The sequence below is a fragment of the Odocoileus virginianus genome, chromosome 2 (genome assembly GCF_023699985.2).
Source record: "Odocoileus virginianus isolate 20LAN1187 ecotype Illinois chromosome 2, Ovbor_1.2, whole genome shotgun sequence".
In the NCBI taxonomy this organism is placed as follows: domain Eukaryota; kingdom Metazoa; phylum Chordata; class Mammalia; order Artiodactyla; family Cervidae; genus Odocoileus; species Odocoileus virginianus.
The window spans coordinates 91,791,549-91,804,657 of record NC_069675.1 but is presented as its reverse complement, the minus strand read 5'-3'; the positions used below and the strand labels follow the sequence as shown (position 1 = coordinate 91,804,657).

Genomic DNA, 13,109 nt, shown 5'->3' with positions numbered 1-13,109 from the left:
TCAAGTCTTTTCAAATTTTTTTGCTCAGCATTGTATTTCTGATACCTGGCATATAGTAAGTGCTTAATAAATACTTGTTGAATGAATGATATCAATGAATGAAATTTGGTAGTGGTTGAGTGTTACTTATGGTTTCAACTCTTATATTGGTAATTTCATATTGAGAAGCAGTCTAGTTTCTTTGGCATTATTCATTTCTTTTGGTAAAATTATAAATAATTTTTACCTAGAATCTTATTTTTTTTTTTAATTCTGGAATCTTAAAACCTAAAATTGTTTGTTTATTATCACAAGTGTCAATCTAATCTCTTATCTCAGAGAGACAACACTCATTGGAAAAATAATTTAGGGCTACATTGCCCCAAACTAGCAGATTTCTTGTAACAGCCAGAAACGTTGGCAGCTTTGGAGTTTTGGAGGTGGTGGGTGGGTAGGTTGTCTGAAGTTTCACAGCTATTGCTAATAACAATAATTTCAAATAACTAATAAATAGATTTCAAAAATACTTTGAAAATACTGATTGTTTTATAATAGCTTTATTATAATAGACATTTTTGTCTAACCTGTGCTTAGAACTTCATGTATAGATTAGTGTTATTATTAATTACGGTTGTTCTTCATACTTGTCATAGGAAACATTTTGAGCAAAATTTAGATCTTGAATTACCCTTTGATAAAGGACCATTTTATCTTCAGACAATCAGATATTTCTGACACCAGAGTCTGTTCAAAATGAGGTGTTGAGAATCTCAATATGTGCCAGTTGGTCCTAGAAGCTATAAAGTAAGCATGGCATGTCTTCCAGGACTATCTGTTTTAGTGATTATATTCAAAGGTAAAATATTTTTTTCTCTGAAGATATACAGGTGCAGTATATTATAGGCTAGAATGCAAAATAAGAATGAACTCTAAAAATAAATTTCTTACAGCATGTTGCTTTAGGTGGCTCCCTCTAAGTTCTCTCTTACCTTGATTTATGATTACTCTCCTCTGCCCTTCAGGTGTGTCCGTGGACAAGTTTGAGAGGCACGGTACTGTACCAGGCTCCTTTTACCTGGATCTTGGCAGATGGTAAGGTTCAGAGTCATTTCAGGTGGATGTTAGTGATACAGGAAAGAAAAATCCAGGGTCAGGGTCCCTTCGTCCACAGGAGATACTTGATAGGAGAGGAGACCTGGTGTTCTGGTAGGTTGGTGAGGGTCTCACTGTTCCCACATGACCTCAGGCCCTCATGGTGGGGGTGGCATCAGAGTAGCTGGGATGACTGACAGCTGAGCCTCTCTGCATTTGTCTTTTATCCTGAACCTCTTCTTGTGATTCACATGGTCCAAAGAAGACTGCAGCAGAAACTACAGTCTCCTAAGACTGAGATTCAGAAATCCCACATTACTTTGACTACATTCTGTTGGTCAAAGCAAATGACAAGTAAGCCCATTGACAGAAGGAGCTAAAAAGACTAAAAAATCTACCATGTGACCTTGGGCAAGTTACTTAATGCCTTTAAACCTTTATTTTTTTTAATAATCTATAAAATGAGAATAACATTAATACGTACCTCCTGGGGTGGTAGTAAGGATGAACTATGTGATTGCATGAAAAGTACAAGTGAGAGTAAGAAGCTCAGTAATTGTCACCTATTACTGTTCTCCTTGTGTTTTTGTCTAATAAAAGCCTTAAATCCCACCTTCTTCCTTCTTGAAGCCTTCTGTAACTTTCTTGTCTCTTGGAAAACATACTGTCTTAGTTGTCGTATTTGCTGGTTAGCATATTGCCTTATGTTACTGTTATGTATGCACACAACATGGCTCATCTGCTGAAGCTTGTAAGCCTTTGGAGGGTGCAGGTCAGTGTTCATATAATTTTTTGTATGAGTCCCAGTGCCTAGTTCCCAATGATGTTTAGTGAATGAATACCATATTATTCAGAAGAAGATACAAGCATCTCTTTTCTGTTGTTGTAGTTTAGTAAGTACTTTTAGTCAAAGTGTAGATATAAAAATGTGAAGGGAAAAATTAAACTCTCCAGTTGTCAGGTCTCACTGTTTACTGTTTAATTATATTAGGCATATTCACATGGAGAAGATTTTAATCTCCTGAGGGGGGAAAAGGCTCAATTTTGTTCTTCTAAAAAAAGTAAGTGAAGATTTAATTTAGATTTACATTGGAGAGAGTTGGAAAAAGATTTAAAATCAATAAAGTACATTTGTTTTAATGGTCATTTCACTTATTTTCTAATTTCAGGACTTATGAATTCTGAACTTTAACTAGATGAAAGAATTTTGAAATCTTAGTAAAAAACAGGGTCTGTCAGTTTTTATAAATTGAAAACTTTGTACTTAATAAAAAGCCTTTGTTTTTCTAACTTATGATCATTTCCGGTTATGGAAAATATATGTGAGTGCCTCTATACTATTCCTAAGGAATCTTGTGTAGGAATTAGGTTCAGCTCGCCTAATGCTAATAGCATGAAGTCGGGGTACAGTGTGGAACAGTAAAGAAAAAATCTCGCATCTGCTGTTACATGTTGTTAACTCCCTCAGCAGACGTTAAATCATTTCAAGTACAATAATAGTGTGGGAGGTAAATTAACTAACCATTAACAATCTTATAAATACACAATTAACATGCCAACATTTATATGACACATTGATGGGGCAGCAGTAATTTTTGATTGGGAGTTTGCAGACCTTCGAGAAGCCCCAGGCTGTTGCTCATTCAGACAAGTTTTCACAGATTGCAGGTGAGGGGGTTGTGAAGTCTGTCTGGCAGAGGGAAGTGAATGTGCGGTGTTTTGAAAGTTCAGGAACAGGAATTTCCCTTCAACCGTTGGCTGGGCGTGAGCATTTTAAGGCACATTGCTATCTCAGGTCCTTAGGCAGTGAAGAAGTGTAAAGGGGACTCATTTGCTTCTGGTGAGGCTATTTAAAGAGAGAGAGAATATTTTACGTGTAGACTTTGTAGCTGAAGTTGCTTGAATTTCTGGGCATTTTCTAAAAGATACTCACACCTAACTGGGGATTTAAAGTAGAACCCTCCTCTGTGGTTTCAGATCAACAAGTAGATGATCTCTGGAGTTCATTTCATGTGTAAAATGTTATGATTTTTAGTTTCGAACAGTCATTACGTGTGCTCCGTACAAATCATGGTTGCATTACTGGAGGGAAGGCTAAGGGTCTAGTCTATTGCATTAACACATTTACCGTCTTACATCTTTCATGAGGACCCATGAGAGAAATTTCTTTCAGGCCCTGAACTCAACAACAGGTTTTTAAAAACTCACGTTTATTGTAGCTGTTGTAGTTTTTGTTCCTCTTTGTTTTGAGAGGGTACAGGGTGGTTTAAATCCCAAGCTCTTGGATTTGATTCTCAGTTCTGATTTTTTGTTTTGATTCTTAATTCTTTTGTGATTGGTTTATTTCATGTAGCATAATGTCCTCAGAGTTCCCCTGTGTTTTAACATGTCTTAGAATATTTGAGACTGAATAACTGTCCATTGTATGTGTGTACCACATTCTGTTTATCCATTCTCTACCATGTGTTTTAAATTACTGTGTAGTATTCTGTCATATGTATGTGTCATGGCATATGCACCTTTAAAGGATGTTTAGATTACTTTCAGACTTTTAGTGTTAGAGTCCTGAGATAAATATTTTTGCAGTTGTTTCCTTAGAGCAAATCTTAGAAGTGGTGTTGTCCAAAGGGTACTCCTGTTTTACGCTTTGATAGGTACTACCAAACTACCCTTTAAAAAGCCTCAATTTTCATTCCTTCTGATAGTACATGAAAGTGCCCATTTCTCTGAACTCCTGCCAACATTTAAAAAAAAATTAATTTACTTTTTATTTTTGGCTGTGCTGGGTCTTCATTGCTTCTCTTTAGTTGCAGTGAATCCAGGGGCTGCTCTTCATTGCAGTGCATGAGCTTCTTGTTGCAATGCCTTCTCTTGTTGTGGAGCATGGGCCCTAGGCACACGGGCTTCAGTAGCAGCTGTTGCCGCACATGGGTTCAGTAGTTGCCACTGAGGGATTCTAGGGTGCGTGGGCTTTAGTAATTGTGCTCACGGGCCCTAAAGCTTCAGTAGTCATCACTTGTGGGCTCTAGCACACAGGCTTAGTTGCCCCGCAGTGTGTGACATCTTCCTAGACCAGGGATTGAACCTGTGTCCCCTGCATTGGCAGGCGACTCCTGTCCATTGTACCACCAGGAAGTCCCAACATTTGGTTGTAAAGATCTTTGATCTTTGCACAACTGATCCAAGAAAAGAACTTGCTTTTCTGGAATACCTTTGTCTTAGAATTCAAATCGACCTTCAAATGGTAATTTGCCAATCTTCAAATGATTTAAAACATATCCTTTTGGTTTTGAAAAGTATTTTGGGAATGATTTGATAGTGTCCCAAGGTGACAGTTTTGAAGGTACATTGTAGAGAAGTTCTCGTGCCTGTATTAATTTTTTAAAAAAACAGTTCTTTATAATCACACACATGACATGCTCATATATAATTTATCTCGGAAACAAAATTATGTAGTCCTTGAAAGTCAGACAGCAACATTTATTGAATTCCTGCCGTGTGTAAACTGCTTTGTTGCCAGAAAGGATATGGTATTATGGCCCCTGACCTTGTGGAACTTTCAGTCTAAATCCTCAAATACATGTCACAGGTGATGGAAACCATGCTTTTCGGGATAGTCCTGTCAGAGTTCCCTGTCAGAACTGGCACTAAATAACTATTTGTTGAACGATACATATAGATTCCTAATTGTAGGAAGTCATGGTGTATACTAATAGAGAAAATATCTGCTCATGTTAGGGTGTTTTGGGGGCCTCTGTTCTGTTAGGATAGTTAGGGAGTTGGTATGTGCCTTCAGAAGTGTTTGCCCATAACTCTTCTCCAGAAGAGGTGATGGAATAGATTCATCTTCCTGAAAAAGGTCCTATTGAATATACTTTTGCCAAAAGTGTACTTTTGCCGCTTTATGCTTGGGCTTTTTGGTGCCAGCACATGCGTGCATGCCCAGTCGCGTCTGGCTCTCTGCGACCCCATGGACTGTGGGCTGCCAGGCTCTAGGCAAGAATACTGGAATAGGTTGCCATTTCCTACTCTGGGGGATCTTCTCAACCCAGGGATCGAATCTACGTTTCCTGTGACTCGTGCATTGTCGGGAGGATTCTTATCACCGAGCCGCCTGGGAAGCCCTTTTGGTGTCAGCATACCCTTTGAATGTGTGGCTTCTCACTGAAGCCCTTTGTTTTTACAGGGACGAACTAGTCAATATGAAGTTAAAGGCACCTGCCCCCGCGCTGGTGCCTTGTTGCCTTACTCTCATGGAGAAGATGCTTATCGTGATTGCTATAATGATGAAGCGCTCTTGATCTGTGATTCTGTGGTTCTGTTACAAAACAAATACTGTCATAACTGATTCTATGGTTATATACATCTCTTTGTTGTTACATAAGAAGTCCTTATTTTTACAAGTGAAAGTTAAATGCTCCCCTTTATTTCTGTAATTTTTTTCTGATTATTACACTTAAAGTTGTGGGCTGACATTAATGTTTCTGAGACTAAATGTCTCAGAAATTTGACACTTAGAAGAATCCCATGATATTAGGAGATATACTAGGTCTATATTAGGGTATGAACTCTTTGACTCAGCCTTACCTTATCTTTGCATTTCCCATTAGCTTCAGTGTAAAATATGTACTTAGTGCACATTTAAGGGAAAAAATGAAGGTGAATGTAATTCACTTGATTCGAGATGCTCCTTAGTTAAACTTCCTCTCAGTATCTTTAAGATCCACTAAATGATGTTAATAGAATGCTATGTTGCCAGATAGAAAATGTTAAAATTTCAGTTAGCTGAAATAATATTAACTAGATTTCCTATGTTCTGTTTTCAGAAGAAACAATGACAAAACCATGGTATTCTAGGTCCTTCTAAGAATAAATATCTGCCAGAACTGTTCCTAGGAACGAATTCAGCCTGGCTTTCACATTCCTTGCACTTCCTAACTGATTTAGAGGAGCAGAAAGATGACTCAGATGACCTGCAGACTCCTGTTACAAAGGAAGCACACTTATTTTACTTGCTGTGTACTTACGAGAAAAGGATAAATTGTTGACATATTTTAGGATTACTTTAAACAAAAATTGAACATTGAAATTGGTAATTATATTTTTACCATAATCATTATTAAGAGCAGCTAATTTTTAATTATGTACCAGTTATTCTTTTAAGCATTTTACCTACATAATCTTCTGTATATCTTTTCATCCCCGCATCATCTCCATTTTGTAAATGAAAGAAAACAGGCTCAGTGAAGTTAAAGTTACTTTGACCAAGCTCACGTGGCTAGCAAGTGATAGGACCAGGATCTGAACCCAGTTCTGCCTGTAAGCCCTTAGGTTCCTAACTACTATCCTGTAATATCTTCCTTGTTGAGTATTCCCATTTAACTGAGGAGGTACCATTTTGTTCCCAGAATAAACATCATTTCAGTTTTAACAGGATTCAGGAAGCAGTTCTTATAATTAGGTTTCTAAAATAAGAAATTAATCTGGTAGCAGACAAGTTTGATTAATAAGTTTTATTTTAAAAGCACAATACTATCTTGAATCAGAAGGAAGGAAAATGTATGTATTGAACAAAATTAAAAACTTTGATGGTACATTTTTGTAAAATTCCTGGTAACTCAGAAAGCGTGTCTGTGCCCTTTTAGACATTTCACAACTATGACAGGAGAGGGGAATATAAACTGAAGAAATACAGTTTCATACTTTAGCACATCATTTGAGGAAAATACAGCTTCTTCCCCCATGACCTTATAAAGTAGTGAGAAGACTACATAGGAATGAAGGGAGGAAGAAAGGAAAATTTATCGTTTTAACAGTAGTTATGTGCTTTGAGTAGGCTGACTAAGAAGTTACTGTTATTTGTTTTGTAAAAGAGCAAGCCATCCTCTCTGATAGGGTGGAGATCTCATTGACTAGAGCAGTGGCCCCTAGTGCTTATAAGGATTTCCTTTCAGCTTAAACTTAATCCTTTTAAGCTCCTAGCTACAGGGATAAATGTTGATTTTCAGGGTAGCGTTTTTACCACATTGAATTTGTTTGAAAAATGATTCAGTCATTCTCTGCCTTATTCTTAAATGTTGCTGTGTACATCATGTTTCTAGGTAGTTGAGCCCGTGAAACAATATGAAGAGGAGAAAATAGCCTTTTAAGGAAATTGGCCCACAGAAAGGATGGCCTTCTTGGACAATCCAACTATCATTCTAGCTCATATTCGACAGTCACATGTGACCAGTGATGACACAGGAATGTGTGAGATGGTTCTCATTGATCATGATGTTGACCTAGAGAAGATTCATCCTCCTTCAATGCCTGGAGACAGTGGGTCAGAAATTCAGGGAAGCAATGGTGAGACTCAGGGCTATGTGTATGCCCAGTCGGTCGATATTACCTCAAGTTGGGACTTTGGTATTAGAAGACGCTCAAATACAGGTAAACATTGCCTTTTGGTCCTGTCTTCTGAGCTTTAAATCAGTAAACAGTCTTATGGAATAATTCATAATGTTGGAATAGGTTTAATGGGAAAAGTTACTCTGTATTGATAGAAACATGAATGTATTGCACTAATAGTCTAAGGCATCTCTCCATCTCTGCGACTGGATGGTGCGAGTCTCTGGAATGATGCTCTTAGAAGGAAGCAGGCAGAGGAGGAGTAAGTGAGAAAGTTGACTATGAGAGGAATGTTGGAGATTCTGTTCTAAAAAGGCACCATGTAGACAGGGAAGTGGACTGTCTTGAGGATTTTTACCAGAGCAACACTATTACCAGTAGGCAGGGTTCAGGTTACGTGATAAAGAACCTTTAATACAGAGAGCTGGCCAGACAAGGAGTGCCGCTGCCCGGGACAGTTCTTGCCCTTGGAGGAATCCTACTGGGTGGTGGATTGGAGGGAGACAGCCGACTGTTTGTTAAGGCCGCTTTTAGTCGGAATTTCTGCTTGGGAGGTGAGATGAGAAAAGGTGCCCCTGTTTTTGATACATTATTTAGTTGATCTCTCTACCCTTTGGTATTCGTGGCCTGAAAATGCTCAGTTTTAGCATATGTACATTTAGTCGTTAGCTTTAACAAATTCATTCCCCTTTTCCAGCTTATGTTTTTGGGGAGCATTTCGAGGAGTATGGGATGAAGTCCTTTACGTAGATCAACTATTTAGACTATATAATATAGTTGTTTTAATATGATGGTATTCTATGAGATAATTTTTTTATTTAGATAATCAGAAAATATAATCTCCTAATCAGTGGAAGTAACCTGCTAACTCCCAGGAAAAGTAATGCAGGATATATAGTAGAATCCTGAAAATATTTGTATGTTTATTTCCATAGTCCGTATCTAAAATGGATGTGAAGGAGTACTGCTGGTAGAGCAGGATACAGTTTACACTACAAAGCATGTTAAGGTTTTGGTTCAGAATTCAGCGTTCTGTGACACCTGTCAATACAAAGAATAATTTGCTCTTGTGATGAAAATAATTAAGAGCATTTCCCAGTATTCAAGGAACTTTTAGCAAAATAGGATTCAAGTGAAGGTTTGAATATAATTTTGAACCATTGATTCACAGTTCTTTAGTTGAAACTGACTTCCTTGCAAGTTATTGAGATATCTTTTATGACAGGCTGAATGGATTTGTAAGAGAATGCTGCTAAATTGAGAGCTTTATGATTATAATACTTTGGCTGTACCCTTCAAATTTATTAATTGCAGTTGAATGTATTTGCTTCTGTGGAATTTGGTTCGATAGAGTGACATTGTCAGAATGTTTTTGCCAGCATAGTTTAATTTTAGCAAGAGTAGTTTCAGTGCTTCACTGCCACAATGCTAAGGCAGGGGTGTAAGATTTCCTACCTTGAAAGCAGTTGAAAGAAAACTATTTATTTTTATTAGCATTGGGCCAAGATAGCAAGTTGAAGATGAGCAAGAGGAGCCTAATTTGAAGAGGTGGCATAACTTGTGGCTTTCTTTTCCGTTATAGTCTCTACGTGCTGGATAGTATTGTATGCTAGACCGTATTTCTTTAAAAGATCCAGTTAACTGACATTTGAAGGTTGAACAGCCAATGGTAGTATAATCACAAATGCATAATTTTAGGTTATGCTTTTGTTTTTGTTCTTGGAATTTCTTAAGCTAGCACTTAGCTGCTAATAATTAATTAAGATTGTGGGGTATTTGAGTGACCAAGGAATTTACTTTTTAATCCTCTCAGCATATCTTAAAATTTTGTATAAGAAAAATTGTTCTTTTTAAGATTTGACTAATGTTACAAAGATACAAATCATTTATTTTACTACCTATAAACTGTTTCAGCCCACTGAAGAAAAGCTATGCTAATTTATATAGCTTTGACATTTTATAATTTTCATGATTTTTAGATAAAGGATTTTATATTTAAAACTTTAATAGTCTAGTCTGAGTTCATTTATCTTTAATTTTTGAAACGGGTAGAGTAATTCATAACAGTAATTTTATTCCTGTAATGTAATATTCACTTCAGTTCATTTGTGCATTAAAATTCCTTTAAGACCGTTATTAATGATTTATATAATGAAATGTCATATTAATCACAGAAGTTTTCACATTTTATTATTCTCTTCCATGTTAATACTATCTTTATGATCTCTATTAATGTTTTATATCCTCTAATTTCAATTATAAATCAAGAATATTTTCATGTTTTTGTTGGTATTTGCTTTTCAGGGGTGCCACCTTTAAAATTTTATGACTTTTTCCCTACATATGCAATATAAAACATCTTTATTCATATAAAGGTAGTTAATTATGTCTTTGTTTATAGTAAACTTTCATTGACAAACTTATAGTTATAATATTTCTTTTCAAGCTCAAAGATTAGAACGACTCCGAAAAGAGAGACAAAACCAGATCAAATGCAAAAATATTCAGTGGAAAGAAAGAAATTCTAAGCAATCAGGTAAATCAAAATAATTTTAATTGTTAATTTGAGATTTATATCTTTAGTTTATATTATTATGTAAGAGCTTTTATTTTTAATTCATCCTTTTAAATACTGTAGGCTGCTACCTCTTGTGTTTTGAGCTTTGAACTCTTTCTCTTGGGTGCCTTGGCCCTCCGAAGCTGTGTCTTCTTTAGGTCTTGTCTTTTTGTCTACTCTTTGTTCTGGGGGACAGGAATTCATGAGTGCAGGGCACATTTTGTAGAAACTGTTGTGCTGGTACCTTGTTGTTAGAGCCAAGGTGTACCTGTGGTTTGGATGGGCCTCGAGATTATAGATTCCTCCTGGCAGTCTAACCTAGACTTTCCCTTGTATTGCTGCTGCTAAGTCACTTCAGTCGTGTCTGACTCTGCGACCCCACAGATGGTAGCCCGCCAGGCTCCGCCGTCTCTGGGATTCTCCTGGCAAGAACACTGGAGTGGGTTGCCATTTCCTTCTCCAGTGCATGAAAGTGAAAAGTGAAAGTGAAGTCGTTCAGTTGTGTCTGACTCTTCGTGACCCCAGGGACTGCAGCCTACCAGGCTCCTTCGTCCATGGTATTTTCCAGGCAAGGGTACTGGAGTAGGTTGCCATCCCTTGCATTAGTGACCCCAATAGCAACCTTTTTTGCATATATGCTAATTCTTTTCCTTTAGCTTACAAACCATTATGTTGCTGGTATCAGCATTTCCAGTTTGTGTTCCTGTGGTTTATATATTAAAAAGCTGACCATTGATGTATTTTCAAAATTTCAAGAAGAGAAGCCTTTTTAAAAAACTATAAAATTGAATGCTATTAAAATATTTTCTAATGTTTTATCATGTTTCCTTGGCTCTTCTCTTTTTTCCTCTCCTTTCAAGTAAGTGTCCGCAGTCTATCTTTTATCTTCTTCATACCTCGCACTACTACCCCGGCATATAATACGTGACCAGTCAATTTTTGTTGACTGACTCCTTTGCTACATAATATTTATGAAGCTAATAATATTCATGATTATCACAGTAATAGCAGCACCTGCCTAGTGCTGTGGTAAGTACCTTATGTACATTACCTCCAGTGAATGGTTCTATAAGGTGTAGGTTTCATTGCCGTTGCTAATAGGTGAAACAAGGTCACAGGGACTTAACTTGCAGAATTTACAAGGCTAGGAAGTGGTAGTGCAGTAGAGTCATGTTTTGTATCTAGCATTGTTTATCTAAAGCCCAGTCTCTTTCTGCTAAACCACATCATATAAAATGGTTATTGCTTTCTCCTACTATGATTGTAAACCCAGGAGTGTTCATTGGGTATGATTTTCTTAATGATTGCTTGTAAATGATGACTGTGTAGAACCAGAAATCTCATCCACTTCTTTCTCCTTATATCTCACTTCTGTGACTTCCTGTAATTCTCCTTGAATGTCTTTTTAGCTTTGCTCTTGGTATTTTAAAAATCTCCCCAGACTGGCCTTTTCTGTTGATCTAGTTAATAGTTTTCTCTGTTGTATTTAGCACAAACTGGAAAACCTTTCTATCATTTATCTTGTCTACTTTCTTCAAAATTTTTGTATATCTTAAGTGTTTTTCCTATTTATTGCTTCTTAATGAGTTCAGAGCCAGTTTAGTAAGCCCAGCTCTCCAGCTACCCTTTGCTTTACCATCTTTACTTCCATATCATATAACAATCATTAAAAAATAAATTAATAGAGGAGTTCAGTCCAGTTCAGTTCAGTCGCTCAGTTGTGTCTGACTCTGCGACCCCATGAATCACAGCTCGCCAGGCCTCCCTGTCCATCACCTACTCCCGGAGTTTACTCAGACTCATGCCCATTGAGTTGGTGATGCCATCCAGCCATCTCATCCTCTGTCGTCCCCTTCTCCTCCTGCCCCCAATCCCTCCCAGCATCAGGGTCTTTTCCAATGAGTCAACTCTTCGCATGAGGTGGCCAAAGTATTGGAGTTTCAGCTTCAGCATCAGTCCTTCCAATGAACACCCAGGACTGATCTCCTTTAAGATGGACTGGTTGGATCTCCTTGCAGTCCAGGGGACTGTCAAGAGTCTTCTCCAACACCACAGTTCAAAAGCATCAATTCTTCGGTGCTCAGCTTTCTTCACAGTCCAACTCTCACATCCATACATGACCACTGGAAAAACCATAGCCTAGACTAGACAGACCTTTGTTGGCAAAGTAATGTCTCTGCTTTTTAATATGCTATCTAGGTTGGTCATAACTTTCCTTCCAAGGAGTAGGCGTCTTTTAATTTCATGGCTGCAGTCACCATCTGCAGTGATTTTGGAACCCCCCAAAATAAAGTCTGACACTGTTTCCCCATCTATTTGCCATGAAGTGATGGGACCAGATGCCATGATCTTAGTTTTCTGAATGTTGAGCTTTAAGCCAACCCTTTCACTCTCCTCTCACTTTCATCAAGAGGCTTTTCAGTTCCTCTTCACTTTCTGCCATAAGGGTGGTGTCATCTGCATAACTGAGGTTATTGATGTTTCTCCTGGCGATCTTGTTAGGAGTAGAGCACCTCAAATATAACAGCATTAACACTGTACATAATGCGAGAAATAACTTCTTCAACCTAAATTTTGATGCATTTAATAACCTAATAATTAGAGATACATCTAATAAATCTTAATACATCCATCACCCACTCCTTAAAGTCAGATCCTCTCTAACTTTTCTTCAGTGTTTCACAGAATGTGCTGGAGGCATAAATAAATAGTCCGCTGTTTGCTTTTATTTTAACCACGCTGTCCATTTTTCTCTCCCTCAGTTTCTCTCCTTCTTATTTCTGTCTCACAGATTTCAGTGATTGACCCTGAGATCTTAATTCTGGAAAGGCTCTTTAAAGTGCCTGCCCATGCTTTGGAATGTTGACTTTGATTCTGGCCAGACCAGTAGCCTGCCTGGTGGTTATTCCTCATCAACGTACAGAGGAATGCCTTTGAATTTTCTGTTAAGCTGGGTTCCATCATTACCACAGAGTGACACCCAGGTATCCTGAAATGGTTAGAAAAGTGGAGTCCTTAGTCCACTAAACATCTCCCTGGCAAACGGAGCAGCCATTCTGTTTTCACACATCTCTCAAACACATGCTCTGTTTTG

General features: G+C 37.6%; 1 protein-coding gene across 8 annotated transcripts in view; it reads left to right on the top strand.

Annotated features, from left to right (window-relative positions):
- The window catches only part of MAPKAP1 (MAPK associated protein 1), a 228,139-nt gene that overhangs the window by 21,900 nt on the left and 193,130 nt on the right, over positions 1–13,109 (top strand). For 2 of the 8 annotated variants that reach the window (XM_020874418.2, XM_020874403.2), the window contains exons 2-4: positions 1,002–1,071; positions 7,173–7,500; positions 9,905–9,994. The exons of 2 other annotated variants lie outside the window; for them this stretch is intronic. In XM_020874418.2, coding sequence (XP_020730077.1) covers positions 7,242–7,500; positions 9,905–9,994 — 349 coding nt within the window. In that variant the 5' untranslated portion in view covers positions 1,002–1,071; positions 7,173–7,241. Of the gene's footprint in view, positions 1–1,001; positions 1,072–5,952; positions 6,164–7,172; positions 7,501–9,904; positions 9,995–13,109 lie in introns of those variants that run through there. 4 more of the 8 variants (XM_070452972.1, XM_020874455.2, XM_070452956.1 and 1 more) reach the window with 3 other exon arrangements.